The sequence below is a fragment of the Xyrauchen texanus genome, chromosome 24 (assembly GCF_025860055.1).
Source record: "Xyrauchen texanus isolate HMW12.3.18 chromosome 24, RBS_HiC_50CHRs, whole genome shotgun sequence".
Classification (NCBI taxonomy): Eukaryota; Metazoa; Chordata; class Actinopteri; order Cypriniformes; family Catostomidae; genus Xyrauchen; species Xyrauchen texanus.
Genome location: NC_068299.1, coordinates 10,552,346 through 10,569,872, shown reverse-complemented (window position 1 = coordinate 10,569,872; position 17,527 = coordinate 10,552,346). Strand labels below are relative to the sequence as shown.

The 17,527-nt window shown below is 38.4% G+C and overlaps 1 protein-coding gene across 4 annotated transcripts in view; it reads right to left on the bottom strand.

Annotated features, from left to right (window-relative positions):
- The window catches only part of LOC127618113 (phosphofurin acidic cluster sorting protein 2-like), a 52,479-nt gene that overhangs the window by 19,603 nt on the left and 15,349 nt on the right, over positions 1-17,527 (bottom strand). For 2 of the 4 annotated variants that reach the window (XM_052090383.1, XM_052090386.1), the window contains exons 2-14: positions 9,335-9,422; positions 8,140-8,229; positions 7,634-7,759; positions 7,384-7,543; positions 6,548-6,621; positions 6,002-6,082; positions 5,822-5,881; positions 2,100-2,251; positions 1,565-1,655; positions 1,187-1,258; positions 770-897; positions 442-574; positions 222-326 (exon numbers count right to left, since the gene is read on the bottom strand). In XM_052090383.1, coding sequence (XP_051946343.1) covers positions 222-326; positions 442-574; positions 770-897; positions 1,187-1,258; positions 1,565-1,655; positions 2,100-2,251; positions 5,822-5,881; positions 6,002-6,082; positions 6,548-6,621; positions 7,384-7,543; positions 7,634-7,759; positions 8,140-8,229; positions 9,335-9,422 — 1,360 coding nt within the window. The remainder of the gene's footprint in view (positions 1-221; positions 327-441; positions 575-769; positions 898-1,186; positions 1,259-1,564; positions 1,656-2,099; positions 2,252-5,821; positions 5,882-6,001; positions 6,083-6,547; positions 6,622-7,383; positions 7,544-7,633; positions 7,760-8,139; positions 8,230-9,334; positions 9,423-17,527) is intronic. The other 2 variants (XM_052090385.1, XM_052090384.1) reach the window with 2 other exon arrangements.

Genomic DNA, 17,527 nt, shown 5'->3' with positions numbered 1-17,527 from the left:
GTGGATGCCACGGAGAATAGCGTGGGCCTCCACACGCGCTACGTCTCCATGGTAATGCTCTCAACAAGCCATGTGTTAAGATGTGAGGACTGACTGTCTCAGACATGGAGGCAACTGAGATTCGTCCTCCGCCACACGGATTGAGGCAAGTCACTATGCCACCACGAGGATTTGGAGCGCATTGGGAATTGGGAAGAAAAAAAACTAATAAAAAATCATACCTGGCCCTGCCAGTCAGAGGTGTTGATGAGGATGATGCTGTCAGGCAGATGGCTGTCTGACACCAGGATGTGGTTCAGCTGGTCGTAAACTGTTTTGCGTGGAATCTAACCAGAACGCAGACCAAAATCCATTCACTGAGAATTGTTTTTATATAAAACGTAAGTTTAAACCAAAATGAGATTAGTTGCATTTGTTATGTGCGCTGACATTCTGTCTTACCTGTAGGTGGCAGCGTGTGTCAAATGAACGCTCATTGTCCAGACTGTTGGCTCTCTCATTGGGCGGTCGACTCGGCTGCCTCTCCTTAAGAGATGTGCTCCGCCCCCGTCGCCCTGCCAGCTTTGGCTCCACCCTTCGTAATTAAGGAGAAAGTGGTTCACATTACAGCACTAGCGGGTAAAATTAACTGATCAAACCACAATCAGATAGCACCACCAGTGGGAGCCCTCTTTAAAAATAAAATCAAAAATTTACAGCTGCTATTAATTGGAAAATGCGTGTACACTAATCCTTTCACCACTGTGAAAAATGGTATGTGTATCCTCACCGGTTTGACTGAATGATTAGAGACTCCGTTTTGGTCATTCTGCCTATAGGAGGCAGCCTCTGCATGAAAGTGTCCATGTTGTCCATCATCTCCAACTCTGTGGTAGGGGTCAAAACCTCAGAATGACCCTGACAGCCCAGAGACACAGAGACATGTAATTAAAGGTCAGAAACAAACATGACACATTTACGAAGTTACATTGATTCAAGCTACAACCACCAAACATCTTTGTGGTCTTGTTCACAAGCTCTGATTAAGTATTAAAGTCAGTCTTAATGATATGTTCAGTGTGGAGAGTCTGGAGTTTTTAGACATGATTCAGCATTAGTGTGTCTGCCAAAGCTGATCTCAAAGCAGACGAGTGTGCAAGTCTTCATCTGATATTCAGTGAATATCTGGAGGCAGTTAAGAACATACCAGTGAAACATTATCCGATTCATTATCCATCTGAAACTTCCCACCAACAGCTCTCATTTTATCAGGATCCATCTGAAAAGAGAAAGACTTTTTCCAACACGTATTGTTCCAAACCAGCTTTACAGAAAATAGAAGTAAGCCAAAGGAATACTTTATCATAAAGTAGTAATTATAATGTAATTAGCTTTATTTGAAAATAATGGGCTGGTTTAGGGTTAGTTATTAAGTCAGTAGTAAATATAATAACTTTCTTTTGAAGACAATGGAGTCAGTTAGGGTTGGTTATTCAGTTAATAGGGCTTTAACCATTGCCACCTTAAAAGTGGAAAAGTAAGGGACATCCTAGATACCGAAATTAATGTCTGTATGTGTTCTTACTGGACTGGGTGGCTCTCTGTGACTGCGGATGCTGTGAATGCTGCCAATCTCTGTCTGAGAACTAGAGAGAGATATTCCTTCGAAATAAGGCCTAAACCACACACACACACACACACACACACACACACATATGTTGGTCTACCTATCATTATGAGGACTTTCCATAGACATAATGACTTTTATACTGTACAAACTATAGATTCTATCCTCTAAACCTAACACAACCCCTAAACCTAACCCTCACAGAAAACCTTCTGCATTTTTACATTTTCAATAAAACATTGTTTAGTATGATTTTTAAGCGATTTGAATTATGGGGACACTAGAAATGTCCTCATAAATCACATTTATAGCATAATACCCTTGTAATTACTAATTTGCAACTTACAAAATTGTCCTTGTAAATCACAAAAACACGCACACACACACGCACACACACATAAACAGATGGTTTAATGAAAAAAAAAAAAAAAGGAAACAAAAATTGCATTTACACTGAACACACATTGATGTACATAATCTCTCTTGATCATACTTGAGTTTGGGTTTTGGGGTGCTAAGAACACTTTCGTCATCATCCAGATCTGGTCCACTGTCACTTGGATTCTCAAACTCCAAACTTTCCAGATCCAGATCTTCCTCCACCTCCGGAGGCGGCTCGGCTGGATCCTGCTCCGAGTCCAACACCTACAAACATATAATCCCATTATGTACCATCATGTTCATTCCACATTTGTGCAGTGTTGAGGTGTTGGACAGTGGGATGAGGAAGGGTGATGATATAGAAGGCAGAGTAGAACACTAAGGATGGCTGGATGGCCGATAGCCCAGGGCCAGAATGAGAGACTTTGGGGCCCATTGACAGAATTGTCACTTACCTATCAGAACAATGCTAAACTCCAATACTTGTTTTATGCTTCGCAAACTTAAACATTTGGCATTGAACATTGAACATTGGTGAGATATTTAAAGGGAATGTTCATGCAAAAATTTAAATTCTCTTATCATTTACTTACCCTCATGCCATTCCTGCTGAACGAAGATTTTTAGAAGAATATCTCAGCTCTGTAGGTCAACACAATCAAGTGGACGGGTACCAAAAATTTGAAGCTCCAGAAAGCACATAGTCATCATAATAGTAATCCATATGACTCCAATGTTTAAATCTCTATCTTCAGAAGTGATATGATAAGTGTGGTTGAGAAACAGATCAATATTTGAGTCCTTTTTTTACTATAAATCCTCCTCCCTGCCAGTAGGTGGCGATAAGCATGAAGAATAGGAATAACAAAAAAATAAAAGAATGTGATAGTGAAAGTGGATATTTACAGTAAAAAAGACTTTAATATTGTAATAACTCTCACCCACAATTATTATATCACTTCAGAAGACATGGATTGAACAGCTGGAGATTTATGGGTTACTTTTATGCTGCATTATGTGGTTTTTAGAGCTTCAATATTTGGTACCCATTCATTTGCATTGTATAGACCAACAGAGCTAAGATATTCTTCTAAAAATCTTCGTTTGTGTTCAGCAGAAGAGTGAAAGTCATACACATCTTGGATGGCGTAAGGGTAAGAAAATTATGAAATTTTTTCATTGTGAAATATTACTTAAATCAGCAGAATTTACAACAACAAAGTAAAGATATCTAGCTGGCAAGTTGAACATTATAAACAAAGTTTTTGACTGACCCATATAAAAATCTTGTTAAAAATTAAATTAATCTTTTTTTTTTTTATGGTTGGGCCAGTGCAAATATTGGCAGTAAATGTACAAATCTGAACTACTGTCCAGCCAGAATAATAATAATAATAATAATTAATTGTTGAAATGTACAGAAGGGGAATCATAACCTACTGGGACAGAAAATACTTTGCAACTATCGATGATGTCTCTGTAAATCAAGTTTCTCAATGACCCCTAACAGCACTAAAGTCATTTTTGCTAATGAACTTGATATTATATAATTAATCGTATTATATTGTTAAATGGACTTGTTGTGCTGTCTCTCACTTTCTTCTCTGCTATGATCCGCACATCTCTAAGAAATCTTAGGACTTTGTATTGCAGCGTTTCTCATGTTCCTGCCTCAGGATGAACTGCTCATGCTGTTGTATTCATTGGTTGTAAACTGAAAACCACTGTAGTCAAACCATAAATTCACTGTCTTAAGTAACTTTAGGCTTGTTTCCAAATCACTGCAATAAGTCTAACAGCTAAATTATTTCAGTCAGGCTTCAGATGGTTCCATAATAAGAATCAGAGCGTGTCAGAACATTAGGTAATATGAGATTCAATGCTGATGAGAATCATGTTTCTGTCCCCCGCTGGACATCTCTGTTGCCTCAATGCACATCACAGCTCACTTCCTGTCCTTGAGAACGGGACTGACCTCTGAACCCAAGACGACAAGTTTATAGTGCTGTAGGCAGCATTTTCATTTCACGCTTACTGATCATGTGTGCAGAATGTTAAATATATGGAATGGTGTTTCAACAGCTAGTTTCGGATTGAATACTAGCTCACTACTGAATGAACACTGTGCAAACTGCCTACTATTATTTAAAAATAGTATGTTAAACAGTATGCATAATACAGTATATCCTTAAAGAAAAAATAAGAGCAAATAGTAACATTAGTATGGTAGTATTCTATTCTCTCCTTTCTCCCCTCAATTTAGAATGGCCAATTCCCAATGCGCTCCAAGTCCTTGTGGTGGCGTATTGACTCGCCTCAATCCAGGTGGCGGAGGACCGTCAATCTGCACATCTTATCACGTGGCTTGATGAGCGTGTTAACGCGGAGACATAGCACGTGTGGAGGCTTCTCGCTATTCTCCGCGGCATCCATGCACAACTCACCACGCACCCCACAGAGAGCGAGAAGCACATCATAGTGACCACGAGGAGGTTACCCCATGTGACTCTACCCTCCCTAGCAACCAGGCCAATTTGGTTGCTTAGGAGGGCTGGAGTCACTCAGAATGCCCTGGATTTGAACTGACGACTCCAGGGGTGGAAGTCAGCGACTTTACTTGCTGAGCTACCCAGGCCCCCGGTAGTATGCTATTCTAAGCATAGCCAACATCCTTGTTCCAGCCCAGCTCTCATTTTCAGAACTGTACTTGCAAGATTATTGGCTAACATCGATTCAGTTTCCATATGACTGCTGATCATGCAAAGCTAAATTAATCTGTGGAGCCATGCGCGGGTCATACCTTGTGTCCACTGACTTGCACATGGTTTACAATCATAAAACAGGAGAATAAAACTTCTTTCTAAACTAAATTATGATAACAATTTTTATAATTAATGGCTTTAATAGAACTTTAATAGGACTTTAATAGAATGTCATTCATCCATTATGCACAATTGCACGGGGTCTTCGTTGCCATCTAATGTGCTTAATAATGCAGGAAAATGCAGGGATGTCCCTGGAAAAGACTGTGCTGGATGGCAGTATATGTTGCTCCAAAATTTGTACATATCTGTCTGCATTCATTCAGTGCTGATGTAGGGCTTCTGCTTTGCATAGTAATGTTTTCAAGCTTTCAATACAGCAAAGGGTGAATATAATTTACAAATCACTCCTTTATACGGTCTCAACTTTTTCGGAATTGGGGTTGTACTACACCTTACCGCTAATCCGCTAAGCATTCTTACATTCTAATTTTGAAGATTTTATTTGGCTCATTTATGTGTATCATTTTTTCCAGAAATTTAGCACTTAAGTTTAACAAAATAAATACACATACATACTAGGGCTGGGTGATAAATTATATAAATACTGTATGTTGATGTTTTTCACAAAATGAAATGAAGGATGATATGTAATTACATGCACCAAAATATTGGTACATGTAAATGAAAATTGGACTTCTGCTGAGATTCCATGAACCTTTGAGCAATGAATCATTGAAGCAGTTTTTATAATGATTCACTGAAACATGAAAATAATCCATGCTTGGACTTCCATGAACCTTTTTGAGTGAAGACTCAAACAAATCCTTGAATCAGAGGTTTGAATGGATCTCGGAACTCCCCTTAAATTGTTTGAATCGATTAATTGAAACTGGCACTTTCACTGAAATGAATCAAATTTATCAACTCTAACAGCTTATTTTCTTCTTCAGAGACACTATTATTACAACTAATTTTATGTCACCAGCAAAATCATCACTGTCTATATTGTACATCATAGATTTTTAATATATCGCCAAGACCTAGCAAACACCACTGTATATTCACTCACCTCATCAGAAACTCTGAAGCGTTTGAGCAATGCCACCACACGCTGCTTAAAGTTCTGCTGCTAATGGAGACAGAGAAACGGACACAAACAAACACACACTCATATTAACAGACAATTTACTACACATGTGACTCAATGACTATGGTGATAGCATTTTCACTGTTCCTCTTTTCCTCTTACCCTGGTGATGGATGCCGTCCGGACTATAGACCTCCTCTGCTTTTTCGTTTTCCTTATCTCATACTCATCATCCTCAAGATCCTGAGGAGCCACACACACACACACACACACACACACACACACACACACACACACACACACACACACAAAAACACACAGGTGAGCTGGAAGAAAGGGAAAAGAGGTATCTGTGTGTGTGTGTGTGTTAGGCCGTAACCAAGATTTTTCAAATACCGAGGTCAATACAATTTGAACTTCAATTTTAAGTTTATGTGAGCTGTGCGAGACACTGCGTTGCGTTCTTTAATTGGTTTAGGAAACACTCCGCTACAGCTGACTACATTCGTTTTGACATGACAGCAGTATCTGCAAGTACGTGTCACGTGACGGTCCGTTGATGCAAGGATAATTGGCTCGTCAGGCTATTTTCACTTCACAATGAATCGACACTTCAAGAAAAAATACAGAGGACATGACCTCGGTGTCCTCAATGGTAGTTACGTGCGCGTGTGTGTGTGTGTGTGTGTGTGTGTGTGTGTTGATCACCTGTCCCTGTGCTGCATCATCACTGGCCTCCTGCTCCGATGAGAAGCTTTCATATTCTTCCTCTGAGTAATTATCTTAACAAAACAAAGAAACACTATTATATAGATATGTATGGTTCTAGATGCTGATTGGTCAGTTCAGAATTCCAGGGAAGAATAGCACTTGAATGGATTTGCTTATAAAATAATGTTTACTTAATTAAAATATTATAAAAATTGCCTCCTCTGGGCACTGGGTAGCTCAGAGAGTATTAACGCCGACTACCACCCCTGGAGTCGCGAGTTCGAATCCAGGGCCTGCTGAGTGTCTCCAGCCAGGTCTACTAAGCAACCAAATTGGCCCGGTTGCTAGGGAGGGTACGGTCACACCTCCTTGTGGTCGTGATTAGGGGTTCTCGCTCTCAATGCGTGTGGTAATTTGTGCGTGGATCTCGGGAGAATAGCATGAGCCTCCACATGCAGAGTGTCCGCGGTGTCATGCACAATGAGCCACGTGATAAAATGCGCGGATTGGCGGTCTCAGAAGCGGAGGCAACTGAGACTTGTCCTCCGCCACACAGATTGAGGTGAGTAACCGCACCACCACGAGGACCTTCTATTTTCTGCTTTGTTTTACATTCGGTTAGATGGTAGCTTTTTGTCTCTTGCATTTTACTGTTCATAATTTATAAATAGCACTACATCACATAGTCATTAAAAGTCGACTACGCTAACAATAACCGATATCTACACAATATCATGCGGTCGCATATCTGGTGTTCCCAGATATTTTTATTGAGTCTGAGAATGACAATCTCACAAGACCAAAGCAAAAATGCATGTATGGATCACTGTTACCAGAACATTTGATTTTCTGTCCCAAAATGGCTGCTTCCTCATGGTCTATTGGCTGACTGGACAGGGAATAGATCCATATCTCTGCAACTTTACCCAAAAACTCCTTCTGATTACTGCACAGAGCCAAGACCTGCCCTCCCTCTGCAGGATGCTGCATCACCTACACACACACAAATGATGAAACACAAAGCAGTGTATAAGCATGCTGCAGATGGAAACACTTTGAACCTGAGTGAGAAATCAGAATTACCTCAGCCATGTCAATTGAACCAGCAGCCAACGTCTTGTAACCCAAAATGGTTCTGTTTTTGTACCTCTTCCTCCTCTGAAGCAGGATTTGCAACTTATTCCCCTCTCTCTTCAGAAAATGAGGGTACTACTCACAAACACAAACATTCAGGATAAATCAATACCAATTTCATACTACAAACTCTAAAATGAATCAGTGTGGTGTCTTGTGAGAGATATTGTCTCTAGTCAGAAATCTAGCAACCTGCCTAAGCATTTGGATCCAAAGGCTGTTTCAAGTTAGACCCTCTTGGCCAAATTCCAAGGCAGCATTGCATTTAGCATTTTTGTATGAGCTGCGGTTTACTTATGAGATTCCATTTCAGTTAGGATGCTGCTGCCTGTGTAGGCAGTAGACTGCAAGCCAGCTTACCACGTTTCAGAAAAGAGCCATTGTTTTGAGAATCAAATTATGATTTATGCGTTATGAGAGTTATTTCAGAATGTGCGTTTCGAGGGTGTGTTTACCTGCAGTGAGAATGTGAGAGCAAGATCAGTCTCCACCCCACCAGCAGGGGGAAGCACTATCTCATGAGAACGCAGGATTCGCTTGGAGCCCTATGTCAAAGAAGTGAAATATCATATGTTTGAAATAGCATTCTAGCACACTACTTTTAAGATTTCTGTAGTATATAGTGTGCATAGTGTGTGTGGCAAACTGTACAGTACTGTATTCCACAATGCCTTGCGCTTCACTTTCTTTTCTATTTCCTGTGTTAAATGAACCGCAAGAATTTCCAAGAGATTCCTAATTGGCTCAGAATGCCAAATGTTAAAGGAATAGTTCACCCAAAAATGAAAATTCTCTCAACTCACATCCCAGATGTGTATGACATTCTTTCTTCTGCAGAACACAAAAACATTTTTAGAAGAATATCTCGGCTCTGTTAGTCCATTCAATGCAAGTGAGTGGTGGCCATAACTCTTTAAGCTCTGACCATAAATTCTCCTCCCTGCCCAGTAGGTGGCGATGTGTATGAGAACGCAAAACGGCAAAATCAAAGAACTCTTAGGAGAAAAGAGCGCTTAAGAAGGCTGTTTGAAAGTGGAGATTTATAGCATAAAAGGACTTAAATATTGATTGTTTCTCACCCACAACTATCATATCACTCCAGAAGACATGGATTAAACCACTGGAGTCGTTTAGATTACTTTTATGCTGCCTTTATGTGCTTTTTGAAGCTTCAAAGTTCTGGTCACTGTTCATTTGCTTTTTATGGACCTACAGAGTGGAGATATTCTTCTAAAAATCTCTGTTTGTGTTTAGCAGAACAAAAGAAGTCATACATATCTGAGATGACATGAAGGTGAGTAAATGATGAGACAATTTTCATCATGAGCTATTCCTTCAAGACATTTTAAAGCAAAATTGCACTAAAAATGCGAAGTAAACATATTCATATCCAAGTACCAACTGAACGCCAATTGTTAAATTACAAATGCATTTTGATGAAGTGACAAACATAGTGAGGTCAAGCAACAATGTATCATTATACTGTTTGAAACGGTTATTGTTGCATATTGTGTTTTTTTTTATTATTATAGTATACAATATTTACAGTGCAGTCTTCAGTAAGTAGTCAGTGCATATTACATCTTGGACATTTTCTTCCACACTTTAGAAATACAAAATACACCTTGTAAAGCCGATCACTTAACTTACCTGAATCTTAACCGCAATGACGACAGAAATCAGCTCCTTATCCAGTTCTTTCATCACAACAAGCTTCTTCAGAGTCAGACTACACAACCTACAGACAAAAACAACAGCAGCTTTATTTACACAAATACATGATTAGACGTAACATTTGGCAAATCAAACAGCTGTCTGTGGAATGAAGTGTGTAATGTGTAAGTAGAGCTTGAAGACAGCTCTGTCCTCAGCAGACTCATTCGCCATATCCTCCAGCATGTGCTGGTTACATGTGAAATATTTTAAAAGCCAGGTGTCTGGTGGTCACATATAGGCAAGACCAGGCCATAAATCATGTGTTCCTCTAAATTCAAGTCAAGAAGTCTAGTCAAAAATCCTTGTACACCCTCATTTCATTCCAAACTCGTATGACTTTCTTCCGTGGAACACAAAAGAAGTTTAGGAGAATGTCCAGACACTCAAGACTGATTTGAGAGCTATGACAGAAAGGGAGATTTTCAGTTAATAACAACTTAAATTTCAGTCTGTTACTCAACTAAAGCTATCGTATTACTCCAGAAGTCTTGAAAGTAGTTGTATGGACTACTTAAATTATCCTTTTGGTCATTTATGAAATTGGAACTTGACGGTGACTCAATGATTTTCCCTTTTTTGGGTGAACTTTTGCTTTAACTCTCTGCTGGTTTATTTTATATAAAAACAACAACAACAACAACAACAACAACAACAACATTCATTTAAAAAAGAAAATTAAGCACATGTATTTAAAAACACCCAGCCATCCCAAAAGCAGACAATCTAAAGAGAACTGCTTCCACACTAAACCAAAACCAAGATTACTCGTATTTTTAAACTCTGACACAGAAATGCAGCTGTGCGTTTCAAAAATATACAGCATAGGTTGATTCAGGTGTGCTGGAGCTGAAAACAGAACCATAGTGCTAGCTTCCAACCGGGACAGATATTCCAAAACACAGCTGGAACTCGTGAAGTGGGCTTGAGGGATTTCAGTCCCTTGGAAACATGTATAAAACTTTCAATTAAGAGCAAGTTATTCCAGCCAAGAGAAATCAACGTCATTCTGCTAAAACACAAAAAAACATACTCTTGCTTGTACCCCTTTGAATACATAAACTCTCGCTTTGACTGCTTTTTAACAGAAAACTGTACTTTCCCACAGACATACATTACCTCTGTTCCAAAACCTAATAAGCTGCCTTGCTGGTTTTTAAGGCAGCAACTGAACTGGCATGGAACCTCAAAAGTTATCAATTTGGAACATGCTACACAGAGAGCAACTCTCAAATACTCAAACTCACAATTGATTTCAATAGAATTTGGAATTAGCATATTGCTAATCTAAACTCATGCAATGAATGCAGTACTCTACTACATGCAGAAATGGCTACATCACACATAAATATTGGGAAATGTAGAACATTTTTTATTAGTATTACGTGTAAGCTTTTAACCTATACTTTTCGGTGCTAAATGAATTATAAGCATATTTACAATCAAGATTTCTTGCGTTTTGCCTGCCATCTTGGATTGATTTTTTTTCCATCAATCTCGTCGCAATGCATTTGGGATTGGCTACTCTGTGAAGAATACACATGATGTTGCCAAAATATTAGGCCAAACGAAGATGTCGGAGTCAGAAGTGATGCCTTAAAATTCTGCTTACATGGGCAGATCAGCAGGTTTTGGAACTGAGCCAATCTCAGTGATAATGCAAATGAGAAAAGTTGCCTGTGAAAATGTAGAACGAATCAAAACTTCTACATTCTTATCTGAAAGTCAAACACTTCTAGGATTAAGGACTGACTGACAGAGAGTACCCATCACAGAGAGAGAGAGAGAGAGAGAGAGAGAGAGAGAGAGAGAGTTAATCATGCATGGAACGAGCAGGAGTGGAGATGAGTCAGTATCGTTAAAAATGCCACAGTGGGCGGTGATCAGTGGACCACAGGGGCCCCTGAAGGCTCAGGCAACACAGTGCGGCCTGAACAGAGAGGAAAGCCAGTAGAAAGATAGAGCCCCTACATGCACCTAAAAGAATATTAATGAGAAATGCTTTATACATTCAGATCACATAGCAGTTACTATGAGGACTAGAAAGAGTGTGTGTGTGTGTGTGTGTGTATGTGTGAAGGGCACACAGTACAACCTCTCTGCGCCCTCAGTGATCTGAAGGCTGGTATTGTTCACACATTCTAACTTTGACACACACACAAACAAAAGCTATTCTTCTCGCCTGAGGGACTAGCATGCTAACTCTGACCACAATAAAGTAATACACAACACAAACAGTTTATTTTTCAAAGATAAAAAATAATGGTTTGTTTGTGTGACTCCGACTGATTACCTCTGAATCACAATCAGTCAAGCTAAAACAAAACTCATAATAAATCACAAAAGGAATGTCCAGGGTCATATTTCACCCCCAAATCCAAAGATTTTTTTGCATTGTAAAATTTTCATAACAATGTTTGTGTCCAATTTTCAGTACCATAGGCCAAAGAAAAAACAATCTCACAATTTTCCAGGGCATTTTATGTGTCACACTGTTGTAATATTTAAGCATAAACACATGAGATGTCATTAAAATTGTGGTTATTGGAGCATTATTTTTTTCAACTGTTTAAATTTCATAAAAAAAATGGTGTCCAATCAAATTAATTTGTTAAAACATTAATTAAATAAAAATGTAATTATTTTAAGTAATACAATTTTTCAACAGAACAATTTCTATCAAATGAAATACTTTCCTACAAAATCCTCACAGCACAATCCAAAAAAACCACTGGAGATATTTATTTAATATTTATTTTCCAAATGAAGTGCTGCACAACAGAAATTCACAAATGTGAGGTATTGCTTTAATACATTATTATTATTATTATTATTATTATTACTACTATTTTTCTTTCATTACATTAAACAACCTTTTTCTAATTTCACGCATCCATTTAAATTGAGCTTTTATTTGGGCTTTTCTGTGTATTTTCGATGGTAGTTTCTCACCTTCGGAAAAGTAGTTTGCTACTTGCCCCAGTGTGATTATTAAACCCCATTAAAATAAATATATAGTCTGTATGTGCTGCCCGCTTCAGAGTGCTCTGCTCACTGTTATCTGTGACACACTGTGTATATAGTGGTTCTCAAACTTTTATGAGTGCTGGACCCCATCATATCAAGGACCCCCGGATCCCGACAAACTACAGCCAGTGCTAGCCAGACATCACTTCAGTATTTTGACTTCAGAGGATGAACCCTATCTCCAACTGTAAGACATCGGATAATTCATATGCCACTGCCTGAAACTTGGACTTAGGATGGACCTCACCGAAATGACCTGCAGGTTGAACTGCGATACCTCATTAATCTCTGCCTGCATCACCTTTGTCTATTCATGGACTACACTCTTGAAATGGAATACATGCAGGTGCATCTCCAAAAATTTGAATATCATGGAAAAGTACATTTTTCCCGTAATTTTATTTAAAAAGTGGAACTTTCATATATTCTAGATTCATTACATAAAGTGAAATATTTCAAGCCTTTTTTTTTGCTGTAATCTTGAAGATTACGGCTTACAGCTCATGGAAATCAAGAATCCAGTATCTCAAAACATTAAAATAAAGATTTTATAATACAGAAATGTCAACCTTCTGAAAAGTATGTTAATTTATGCACTCAATACTTTGTTGGGGCTCCTTTTGCACAAATTAGTTTTGGCACTGTGGGCATGTACCAAGTCCTGCTGGAAAAGGAAATCAGCATCTCCAAAAAGCTTGTCAGCAGATGGAAGCATGAAGTGCTCTAAAATCTCCTGGTTGACGGCTGCATTGACTCTCGACTTGAGAAAACACAGTGGACACAATTTTTATGACACAATTAAGTGATTTTTTTCTATGTTTTCCGATATCATGGAAATCATAGGGCCCTTCATGTGGTAACAGCAGTATAAGCAGACTCTGATCGTTTTTTTTAATCTGTGGTCCGACAGATCAAAAATTTACTCAAACTTTGGATAATTCAAATGTTTTTGTAGTTAGCAAATCAGATTAAAGTAAATTTTACTTGGAAATCATTTCATTTGGAAATCAAGGTCCCAGAGTCTGGAGGAAGACTGGAGAGGCACAAATCCAAGTAGCTTGAAGTCCAGTTTGAAGTTTCCAAAGTCAGTGATGTTTGGAGTGCCATATCATCTGCTGGTGTTGGTCCACTGTGTTTTCTCAAGTCGAGAGTCAATGCAGCCGTCAACCAGGAGATTTTAGAGCACTTCATGCTTCCATCTGCTGACAAGCTTTTTGGAGATGCTGATTTCCTTTTCCTGTAGGACTTGGTACATGCCCACATGACATTACAGTTTCACTTTTTTTTGCATGATTTCCTGTAAATCTGCTTTGAAACGATGTGTTTGTGAAAAGCGCTATACAAATAAAAGTGACATGATTTAGCAGAATAGGTTGCAAATAACAGAAATATCGCTAACATTAATGAATAGAATACAATAGTCATACAGTTTTACTCACAGACTAAAAGCTATTCATTTGTATACAGCGTAGAGTTACATATAAACAGATGTGGCAAAATAGTCCAAAAAGTTTTTTAAAATTATAATAATAATTATCAGGAAACAAACAGAATATGAAAAACTGTTACATACCATTACTTATAGCAAACCCAAATGCATTTCAGTCAGGCGGCTACTTTCAGGTCCTAATGCCTACCTATATCCAACCTCTGTCAGGGCAACTTATACACAGGTGATTGATAGATTGATTGATAGATTGAAAGATTGATAGATGCTTTTCCAAATGCCAGGTTTTCCAGGATTTCCAGGATGCGTAGGAACCCTGCCATATTTTTGAGAGCATTCAAACACGTATGCGTCAAGCACGAGGAGCATGAACAAGCTTTTTTTTTTTTAATGAACATAAATAGGAGAGCTTGGGCAGAAATTAAGATTTTTGGTGAAGAAGAACTGAATTTTTGTTTTACACCAATCACATCACTTCAGAAGACATAGATTTAACCACTTGAGTCCTATGAATTACTTTTCTACTGCCTTTTTCCTTAGGAGCTTAAAAATGTTGGACCCCATTAACATTGTATCATTGTACAAAAACACATCATTCATCCTTCAAAATATCTTTGTTTGTATTCTGCAAAATAAAGTCATTGATATGACATGAGGGTGAGTAAATTATGAGATATTTACTGTATCGTTTTTGTGTGAACCATTCCTTTAATAAGTATAATTGATGTGAAAAGAAATATTAGAGTTTAATAACTGAGACCACCAACATATACTACTGTGGCCACACATACACACACCACACACACACACACACACACACAATCAAATCCCTCTAAAAACTACTTAAAACCTCTTATAAAAGATCTACTAACCTTCAATAACCACTCCCACCAAAATAGACTTCATCTGCTCTGGAGTTAAAGATTAACATGTCTCACTCCACTCAACTGGATTCAAACTCAATCACAGCTCCATTACACACACTCTGCTATGCACTCTATGCATGTGTGTTTCTCTTTGACAGATGCTGCAAGCCCTCTCAAAGCACAAAGGAAATAAGACTAAAGTCAATTTAATTCATTACACATCAGAAAATCTCAGCTCTCATCATTCCTGACTCAAGTTACACACACACACACACACACACACACACACACACACACACACACACACACACACACACACACACACACACACACACACCCACACACCCACACCCACACACCCACACCCACACACCCACACCCACACAGGCACTACTGTAAGAATGGAAGGTCAGTGACAAGATCGGATACCGTTATTTCACACCCTGACAGAAACAAAAGTGTAGATTTACACTTTTAAATCTGATATATTGATTATTGATCGGCACATTATTTTCTTGTTAAATTTTTGAGGCATTGATAAATTATCATTAGCCTAATTTGTGACTAATTTTTGTGCTTTCAATTCACAGTCAGTTTGCCTTCTGTAAGTGTAGTCTAGCATATTAGATTTGCGAGACAATAAGGGGGTGATAAAACGTTTATTTGACTTAATACTAAGTTATCGTCACCTATGTCACCCCTACATACAGTATGTGCATCTGGTGTTTTTTTGTGGGTATGTAGAGCAGAGGAGGGCGGGGCTGGTCTGGAACGACGCACGCCCGGTCCCCAATCAGCCTGATGGGGCACGTGAGGGATAAAGGCGGCCGGTGACGACGGTTTGAGAGAGAGAGAATTACGGGCAGCTGCCATGTATGTGTTTGTGTGTGTCTTTTTATGTAATTAAATATTATTTATATTGTTAAGCCAGTTCTCGCTTACTCCTTTCCCTTTAACCCCCTTAAAGGGTAATGTTAGGGTGGATAAACAAATGGGAGTGTTTTGGAGAAAGGCCAAATGAAGTGAGGTTCGGAGTCATTTTGGATTCTGGGTTGATAGAGCTAGCCAATACCTGGACAAATCAAAAACAAAAAGTGCAAGGCAGAATTGCCATACTCCAGGAACTCAATCAATCTAATATTCCATATGAACAGATATCAAGACAAATGGTAGTGATGTGCAGAAGGCGGCAGTAAGTGAATACCGTTAAGTTCAAAAAGGGGCTATATAAGTGCAGACCATTTACCATATATAATTCTGATAGCATGCATTGTAAGCTTGCTATATTAATCAGAGCATAAAGGGGCACACATTAACAACTTACACACCCCCATCATCATCATGCAAATGAGTCAGCTTCCAAACAGCAGGAGTTAAAAGGACACGTCCAGCCTCTTACTCTCTCTCTCTCTTTCACCTGGATTTTCCCCTGACCCCCTTTCTGCATGGTTGTGCTGACCATGAGGTTGCAGGCTGGCAGGTCTCAACACCTCAAGCCACATGCAACTACCAGGACCATAGAGTCAATGAACACCAGAGTTAATCCTAATTTCTTCATTCAACACGGAAGAAATTGGTTGCAACTTCCACACCATCAACCCAAGGAACCATCAAGCCTTTCTACTGCGACTGCATCCATGTGCTCTCTCAACAGCCAAGGCAATTGCAAGTATCGTACCTGTAACTAACTGAACATAGTTTAGTATTAGGCATGAAACCCCTTTGTAACAAAGGTGCTTTTAAATTAAGAGCGTGATGGTTCTCTCAGATGGTCAAAATGACTTTTTTCCAAAACTGCATTTCCCCTATTATTTGCCGGTTTCATTTTATTTTCATTCTTCCCTCTCCCATGTATGAGTGATTTGTGTGTATGTTTTTGTTTAGATTAGCTATGTGTTCATATTTTAGTTAAATAAACTTTTGTGTACATTCTTGTGAGTAGATTCTGGTCTGCTTGAAAATCAACATAAAAGGTAACGATTCAATCTCAGCTCCATGCTAAGAAAGAGTTATTTTTGTGTGGCCACGAAAATATCCTTTCTGAAATTTGATAGAAAATCAATATTGAGTGTTCGCTTGACGAACAGATAAACTGATTGTAATGTTAATTCAGCTAACTCCAGTTTATTCTATTAACCGTTCCAAATGTTTATAATTAATTATAACAAGTTATGATTAATTATTCATGCTTCCCTTTTAGTGATGTGTTTACTGTGGTATATTTTGATAAATAATCTCATCCCTGTTTCTAAAAGAAAACTTCAAAGCTGTACCTAAATACGTGTGATATTATTTTCAATCAACCATGAGAATAATATCACTCTAATAAGTGAATTAATCATAATTCACTTATTAAAGCTAATTCCTTACAGTAGAAATTGTGAGCTGATACAACTAGATGTTGAATTACGATTTCAATGGTGGAGAATCTATTAAGACAAATAATCTAGTTATTTGTTATTTATATAATACATCTAATGATGGTAAAATGCATGCGAAATACCCATTTTAACTGACCCCATCCACATCTCTAAAATATATATGTAATACCCTACAATGGGTACAACCTACAATTACGGAAGCTTTGAACCCTATAGGAAAAAATTATAAATTGATTTGCCACAGGCCAAAGAGCTAACAAATTTAGCAACCTTTATAGTTATACTTCATATATGCAGCTGATAAACTTGGTGGAGAGTCCCTTTTTAAAACATGTTAGACTAAATTAAACAGCCTGGTCTCGTAAAATTTCCATGAGGACTGTAACGTTTTTGCAAATTAAAATTGCGT